Below are 9,167 nucleotides of genomic sequence, written 5' to 3'. Positions count from 1 at the left end.
AATAATTAACTTTTACAAAATTCATACATATATACATAACAAATCATGCAAGAACAACTTAAGAATAACTTATACAAGGTAATAAATAATGCAAATCATCTAGTTACCTTAAACCTTTTGTTACTAAAAGGGTTACCCGTGGTACTAAATCTCTTCTTGTGTTAAGGCAAGTCTTCCCACACCACAATCTACATCAACAAGTACTATATGTTAATTTTCAATTAACACAAGCACTATTAGCTACCAATAACATTCCAATTCTCCCACTTCTCATTCATATTCTCAACAAAGAGGCTTGTTATGATTACAATTTGTTCACACAATCCCTTCAAGCCTCCCTCTAACTCTATCACAATATAAAACTTAATATCTCAACTTATCACACTTCAAAACCCCATGATCAAGTTAGGGCTTGATCCAACTTTCATCAAACAATAAAGTAGCTTCATATTACCACATATCCAAGATTAATAAACCTAAATCAAACCTTTAAAGTCAATAGAAACCTTCAAAACATAGACTCATAGCTTAATCCATTCAAAGCAAATTCTCCCACTTTCAAATCCCATAAAAAATGAGATGAAAAGGCAGAGGAGAAGGGTAGGAAACTTACTTAAGAGTTTAAAGGCTCAATTTATCTTCAAAATCCTCCTAAAAGGATGCCCTAGCAGTGCCCAAAACTATCCCTTTCGTGTTCTAGGTTTCCCACCACAAAAACTAATCTTTTCTGATGATTTTTGAAAATTTCATCTGTCTGTTGTGCCGTGCACCGTAGTGCACACCACACAAGCCGTGACTCATGACGCTGTGAGAAAAATATCAATTTTGTTCCCCCTGATGCCACTCGACTTGATCCAACTTCCATCCTAACTTAATTTAGAGCCAAATATGAGCCAAAAAGCCAATTAGCAACCCAAAAACATATTTAAATTAATTAATCATCTTTTTAACTAATTTATCCCTTAATTAGTCAATTTTTTCATATTTGAAGTTTTCAGATGTTACGGCAAACACACATTGGAATTCTATAATTCCACACCACATCATTTCCTTCTTTTTCTCTCTTCTTTTCTTTTTCTTTATAGCCACAAAATTCCATTTAGATCAAACTTCTCTTCTTTTACACCTATATATATTCAATAACATACAACCATAAAGAAGACATATTTCTTAGCATTCAACTCCATCATTCCTCCCATTTACATGTAGAACAGAACCAACAAATGAAAGAGTTCAAAACTCCTCACCTGAGGTAGCCAACAACACACACACATGGAAGAAGAAAAATGAAACATACAGCTGAATAGATGAAGAAGAAGACAGCAATAATTCAATGTCTAACCCATGAGTTAGTCCTCCCACAGCACTAGACCAACTCTTCCTTTGCTCCCCACCCACAAATGAAAAGAATAAAGGAGGGAGAAGAAGATATAACAGCATCGATAATGAAGGAAAAAAAATAGAAAACAATGGTGAAGTGAAGGACCAAGGATTCACAATTGCTACTTTTTGAATCTCCTTTTGGGTTTTTTCTATTATTGTCTAACAAAGCTTGCTGCATTTTTACAGTAGCTTCTAACTCCCATATCATACGTTTCATCTCTTCCATTTCAATCTCGTGCACATTCCTGCGTCTTTGAGGCATTTTATTAGGTGTCAGGGCTAGGATAAGGAATTTCTAGAAGAAAAAATAAGGATAAAATGGGGATTTTAGTGAATTCAAGGGAAAATAGGAATATTGAAAAGGTTTAAGGGCAAAATGGAAAATTTGAAAGGATATAGGGGCAGAATGAGAATTTTAGGAATATAGGGGCGAAATGGGATTTTTGAGAAGTAAAGGGGCAAAATTGGAATTTCAAAAGGTATAGGGGCAAAATGGGAATTTTAGAAAGTATAGTGGTTAAAGTGAAATTTTAGAAAGTATAGGGGTCAAAGTGTAATTTCTTGAAAGATGTGGGGTAAAAATTTAATTACAAAAAGTTATGGTTGACGAGGCAGGATGATGTGGCAAATAGGACATATGGCAGATTTTGGTTGGGCTAACCTGTCGTTGACTAGTCAGAATAAGTGACGTGGTAGCTGATATGGCAAATGCCGTCAGTGTATTCAACCTTCAACAGGAACGTGCGGTGCGTGAATCAACGGCAACAATGTGTGGGATTCTGGCAATGGCTCGTGACAACAATTCTGACGATAGGTCAACTCTTGTTCCATATTTTTTGACCTTCTAAGCATGTTGATGTGGTCAGAATTTCAAAAAAAATGGCTGGAAATGTAACTTCTGAGGGCAGCAGTAAACTCCTTCACCGGCATCATCTCAAGTTCGCTTCCAGCGTGTTTTTTTGGTGATTCTCTATATATGGAACCTCGCTCTGATACCAAAATGGTACAGAAACTAAATGAAAAGAGTTATTCTGATCTTTTTTTAAAAACTGAGTAATGCTACAACAAAAGCCAGTAGTCTTATTTATATTGCTAGGACTCTGAATGGAACAAATGAGTAAAAAGACGTTACAAACATTACGCTAGCGTTTATTGGCTATAATTATCTTTGGGATGTTTTCGGCTCAATGGACATGACGTGAATGGAAGTGAGATGGCTCATGCTTTCGTTTCATCTTACAGTAACTCATGCTTCCATTTCACATGTGTATTGTGAAGCATAATCCTCTTGTTGAGCATATCATGGTGGATTAGCACATTCATACTAATAGTCAAAATGTATTTATGTTCTGTTGCTCATATGGGCATTTAAGCATCATGATAAGTTTTTTTTCCTCTCTTTTTTTTGACTTCTTATTTTCTTTTCTTCTTTCTTTTTCTTTTTCCTTTTTTTCCCTTCTTCTTACTTTTATTGGAATACAAAAATTCAAATCAATAAAAAAAATTACTCAAAATGCCACAAACATGTGAAAGAATTGCAAACCTTCAAAATCCAATGGTGAGCAAACGTGTGAAAGGTAATGAAGGCACTATAGTTGAGGGCGCACTTGTGCCACCCTCAAAAAGAAATTTCCCAAATAATTAGCTTAACCATAGTAGATAGGGGTCTGTCGTGATAAACAAAATTCAACTAATTCCTTTCTAAAAACAATTCATTGACTTGAAAGTACTACCATGGTAGAAAAAAATGAAACCACTTTTCTTTTCAAATGACTATCATAGTAGAAAATATTCTACCATGATAAAAAAAAACAAACTAGATAAATAGAAAATACCATGGTAAAGAAAAATAATTTAACTTATTAAATAGTCATTTCTAAAATTTGAGATACTAAGCATTTAATCAAAAGAAAGTATGAAAGGCTCATACGATCCCGCATAAGTTAAAAACATAATAAATAAAAATAATATAGGAATTTAGAAGCCATTATACATTTCAAACACTTTTGACTATTTCACAAACATTCCAAATAACATATAACCATTTCTTCTGCTATTTAAATACAAAAAAAAAAAATCATAGTTAGGTTATAGTCAACCAGCATGTGCAATTTATATAAAGGAACCTTAATACAATATCATCTAACATTTAGCTTTGGTCTACACAACATAGTATCTTTAAAAAATTATCCCCCACATGCTACTTGGGCCAAAATATCATTTTCTCAGCTTATGCTCCCTACATATGAAAACCAAAGCCAATATTCATAAATAGATCAATTGATCAAATTCAATAAGCCAAAACACATGGCCTAGCAATCATGCTATTCCAAACCAACCAACATTATCAAATATCATCAATGCCTCAATAAGTACACAAATTTATCTTAATAATTCATGGTTTGCAGTCATCCAAAAATATATGACATGTAGAAACTATTTAAAGAAGCATGAACACAACCATGAGTCTACATGCTCAATAAATAAACAAAAAAATCCCTAAACATTGGCAACAATGCATCATTAAAAATTATAAATTCAAACCCAAAGAGAGGAAGTAGTTACATACCATTGAACCTCAAGGGCTTCTTGAACCACCACATTTGGCTCTTCTCCTAAAAATGTTGACCATGGAGGTGAGATTCTTGTCTTAGTAACCAATACCAATTTATATAATGTATACAAAGAATTATATGTGAGTTTGCTAAGTGAAAAAAATAATACATTTTAAATAAATACAAGAGATATTATATTGCATGACAAACAACTATTCTTATCACCCTCCATTATTCTTAAGCCATAGCCCTCACTCAGTGCTATATCTCCTAACCAAAGGTAGACTAGCCCTAAATTTTCCACCATCAAAAGTACAAAAATCAAAGAAGATAGATAAAAAAGAAAATTTTTTAAAACACTTACATAGTTTTAAAAACTTAAAATCTTACGTAAAATATTTTATTATGGAATCTTACCTTTTAAATTAGCTCTCTTCTCCTTGACGATCCCTGGCTCTCTCACTCTCTTTGTTTGCCCACAGCCATGGGAAGACAAAATGAAAAAGGCAAGAGGGGGTGCATTGCTTTATTTGATTGTGGGTCCCATAATCTCACTAGATTTGTGTTTGGTGCTCATCAATCCTTATGAGCGCTGGTGTTTATCACACACATAGGGTAATCTTGGCCTTTTATTCTCCTTCAAATGATCTTTGCCATCAATTTTAAATTGTTTTAAAAATAATTTTAATATTATATTTATGAAAATAAAATTATATAAAAATTAGAAAAAATTAATACAGACTCTTCAGAGTATATTTAAATTATTAATTTGTAAAAATTATAAAAAAAATTATATTAAATTGAACCTTCTAGATTATATCTCTATTATTCATAGTACATATGGATAATCAATTTGTAAAAATTACTAAAAAAATATTAGATTGAATCATTTAGATTAAATCTGTGGCTAGATTCTTTATAAAAAGATTTACGAAGGATTTCTATTTTTTACATATTTTTGTTTTAATAAATATAAAATAAAAATAAAAAACTTAAATCTAGAGTGTCTAGATATCATCAAGGGTGATGAGTACTATGATGTTCATCTTCTAATAAGTATAAAATTCAGTCCATATTTAATATTAAATTTTTTAATAATTTTTACATATTTTTATTTTGATCAATATAATATTAAAAATATTTTAAAACAATTTAAAATCAATGGCAAATACCATTTGAAGAAAGATGGAAAGGCAGGATCACCTAGGTGCTCATCAGGCACCCAATGCCCCAATCTCACCCCCCTCTTCTTCCTTTTTTTTAATGTATATACTCCTTTGCACACACAACCCAACGGATAAAAATCCATTTCCCCACCCCCTTTTCTTTTTTTTATTTCACTTATCAATCTCCTTATTTTTAATATTTATTTATTTATATTTTTATTTCTAAAAATTCTTAACTTAAAATTATATCATAAGTAAAGTTCAATAAACATCTCCCAAACAAATCAATTATTTTCAAATGTTCTTCCTAATTTTGTATTTAATCTAATTAACTTATAAAATTTTAAATTGGTATGTTACAAAAGTTATTTATTTTTAAATTTTAAAGAAGCGAGTCATTGATATCATTGAAATAATATGTCAAATTCACATTTTACAAACTGAAAATGCTGAAAGAGTTTTTTTTTTCTCCTTTGAATTTTGTTCTAATAAAAGTAAAAAAAGATAATGAAACTTTTTGTCCCTTAACTTTGTCTCAATCAACAATTTGGTCCTCAAATTTAATTTGTATTCAATAATCCCTTATATTTTTCTTAAATTATCATGTTAGCCCTTTAAGTTTCAAAATACAAATTAATTTTCAAATTAATCTAGTCAAATTATTGATGACTTGACGTATACATGTAGCTAAACAAGAACAAATTAGCCATCAAATCAGTTTAATTTTTTTTTATCAATATAGTCCTTTATACTGAATCAATGTAGCGGGGAGAGCTCCAAAGAGCAGTCTCCAAATGCAATGAAGTCACTAGGAAAAGGGGAAGGAAACCCTAGCCCTATAAATAGGATCATTGTAGATCTAAATCAAGAGGAAACTAAATCCAACATTGAAACCATGAAACTAAAGAAAAGAGGGCAGAATTAGTTAGCCGTGTGATTTTGGCTTGAAGCTTCAATCTCCCATTGAATCTAACTAATCTTAGCTTCCCAAGCCTCCTAAATACACCTTTCTCTTGTGCAGCCTGCAAAAAGTCCCTTTGCTATTATTCTCGCTGAAAAGCTAGCTATCATTTTCTTGTTCAAATATGCATTTAAGTGGATCCGTGCATTTTGGTCAGCGGCTAGTCCAATTGCACCTCATGTTGCGAGGAAAAGTGTGACACGATGATTTTACTTTATCCAGATAAGATAATTAGGATCCCCATTTCATTATAATTATGTGTTAGATTTTATTAGATATTTGAGTAGCTAGATTATTTTTAACTTGATTTAGTTTGGTTTTAAATTGAATATCTTATCTTGTTTATATCTACGAATAGGATGTAGATTATTATTTTTGGGTAATAACAAGGATTCCAAAACCAGAGAATTAAGCTTCCCCTAAGGAGTACTTTCCTTCATGTTCACCAAGAATATTGGACATTTGGATGTGGGCCACATTGCTTGAAGCCCAACAATTAAGCTGGCCCTAGGAGCAAATTTGTAGCCTTTATAACTAATATATATATATATATATAAAATAAAAGGAGAATGATTCATAAATTTGAGCATTAAGGTTTTTAATTAAAATGTGACATCCTTTCATTGATCCCATTTTATATTCATATGATTAGACTAAGAAAAACAATATTTTCATGGTTAATATGTTTTTAAATATTTTCAATCTATATTGTAAAACTATTTTAAGCGTGTCCATATAGAGTGTGAATGCACAAATAAAAATTTAATGATTTGAATTTTTTAAAATCAAGATTTTTTTTAATTTCCAGTCCTTAAACATAAGAAGATGAGTACTGAAATTGGGATCCTAAGTTACATATGATGAGATCCTGATCTGTCATTAATTTTCTTATCGAGTCCTAAATTGTCACTATTCCTTTACTTTAATTCATTCATAAAAAGAAATATAATATATTAAAAATAAAAAGTATAGTTTACTTATTATTAAATTTTCAAAAAATGAATACGAAATGACGATTTGAATCAAAAATAAAATATATAAAAAGGGTTCTGATTTCACTTAAAAGACATATAAAATAATATATTTTGTTAATGTATGCTTTTGAACTTTCTATTTGCGCGATTCGATTATGTGCTGTTTTGAGATTTAATAACACACCATTTTTTTTATTTTTAAAAATTAAAAATTATGGCGAAGATCTCATCCCATCACATGAAAGGTGACTAGCACGAGGGAAGACGATCCCCTGGGAAATATATCACGCACAATGTACAAGCTGCAAGCGAGGAGGAGGGAGAAAAAGGATGGAAAAGGGAAAACCATGCACGTGCCAAATTGAATAACAATCAAAGCGACATTTATTAATTAAACAAGCAGGCTCACGCAGATAACACAGCAACCAATTAAGTGCAAATGAAGAAGATAACAAATGCAAATGTCTACACGAACGGAAACTACTGAAGACTTATTGACGGGCACAGCACTTAGCAGAAACATAAAACAGCAGCACGTAGGCATCAACACCAGAGTCCAGAGGGATGGTGATGATTTATTTATTTGTAAGCCGAGACATATCACTTCTCAGGGTTATCATCACCGGTCACGATCCACTTGGAAATCCCAGAAGCGGTCGCCGGCTTTTGGTCGAGCAGGTGAGGAACGGCACCGAGGAAGATGGGCACTGGGACGGTGGTCCAATCCGAGGGGTGGGTGCTACTGTGCCCGGCGATGAGCTTCTCTTTGTCATAAGGCAGTTTGTCGAGGACTTCCTTGAGGGACAGCGAAGTTTTAATCACAGTAGGCCAAGTGTGGGTCTGGTAAACCACAAAGTCAATAGAATCTTGGAAGTCTCTGTACAAGGGCCAGTAATAATTATCACAGAGAGAAGCAGACACGGTGATGGAAACTAGAAAGTCGTCGGGGAGGTCATTTTTCAGGGTCTGTATCACCTCGCCGATTGCATCCTTAAACTGACCTTGCCCGGCAGGATGGATGTTTTGGTAGTAAACGTCAAGGCCATCAAGCTTGCGCTCCTGGATGATCTTTTTCAGGGATTTGGTGGCATTGGAGATCCAGGTTTCTTTGTCGGAAGAGGTGACGGAAAAGCCGTATTTCTGGTCACGGCCACCGATGCTGAGGAAGAACTTGACTTTGGAAAACTTGGTCTTGTTCTTGAAATCTTTGATCTTGGCCTCAGTGAAGTCGCTTTTATTGAAATAGCAGTCGAACTCTCCCGTGGATTTCCCGGATGAATCGTAATCTCTGGCGAAGGCCAGAGCGACCTGGATTCCGTTCTTGAGCTTCACAGAGCGCAGATTTTCGATTGAGCTGTTGCTGCTGGCGTAGACCCGATAGGATAACAATGGATTCGACATGTTGAAATGTAGTTATGGGTTGTGAGTCTGACTTCCACCTCTCTCTTGCTCTCTCTTACTCTCAGATTCTAGATTTGGCTTTTGCTAGGACTGTGTCAGTGCATCACTCGGCTTCCTTCTCGCCCTTATTTATACACCTCGCTTGCTTCTCGTGTGAGCATTTTGACGTCACTCCCTCTCCGTCACGAACCCTTACGTCACGTCCTGTTTCCCACGTTTGGGCCGGTGCTCATCACTTGATGAACTTCTAAACCGTTCAGATTAAAAATCTGGACCGTTTATATTTTTATTTTATGTTTATTATAAAATTTTAATAAATTCATTTTATCATCAATTTAAATAACGTAAATTTAATCTGGTTTAATTTAATATTAAATTTTTTAGAATTTTTATAAATTTGTATTTTAATAAATACAATATTAAAATTACAAATAAAGATAATCTTTAAATTGAAATTTTTTAAAAGAAAATTAATAAAAAGTTTCAACTTGAAAATTATCTGGATAGTCAATTTATAAAAATTATAAAAATATTTAATGTTATATTTGATAATTCACGTTGAATCTACATTGTCTATATTGATGATAGAATAGATATATTAAAGTTTTATAATTTTTATTTTCATAAATTTAAAATAAAAAAATAAAATCTGGAAATCTAAACAGTTTGGAGATGAGCACTGAAACCGGATGCGTGATTCCCTCTCCATATAAAGAATTTGAGACCG

General features: G+C 32.8%; 1 protein-coding gene across 1 annotated transcript; it reads right to left on the bottom strand.

The window, feature by feature from the left end:
- Positions 1 to 7,400: 7,400 nt before the first annotated feature.
- LOC129298918 (ruBisCO-associated protein-like) lies at positions 7,401 to 8,529 on the bottom strand. The gene has a single exon (XM_054937363.1). It carries the CDS (start codon positions 8,438 to 8,440, stop codon positions 7,640 to 7,642), a length of 801 nt encoding a protein of 266 aa, XP_054793338.1. The 5' UTR covers positions 8,441 to 8,529; the 3' UTR covers positions 7,401 to 7,639.
- Between the last annotated feature and the right edge of the window lie 638 nt (positions 8,530 to 9,167).

This window comes from Prosopis cineraria, unplaced genomic scaffold, assembly GCF_029017545.1.
Source record: "Prosopis cineraria cultivar Desert tree isolate PC_DT_omini unplaced genomic scaffold, ASM2901754v1 PC960, whole genome shotgun sequence".
NCBI classification, from domain to species: Eukaryota; Viridiplantae; Streptophyta; class Magnoliopsida; order Fabales; family Fabaceae; genus Prosopis; species Prosopis cineraria.
Note: the sequence above shows the minus strand (reverse complement) of the source record. Positions and strands in the feature narration are given on the sequence as shown.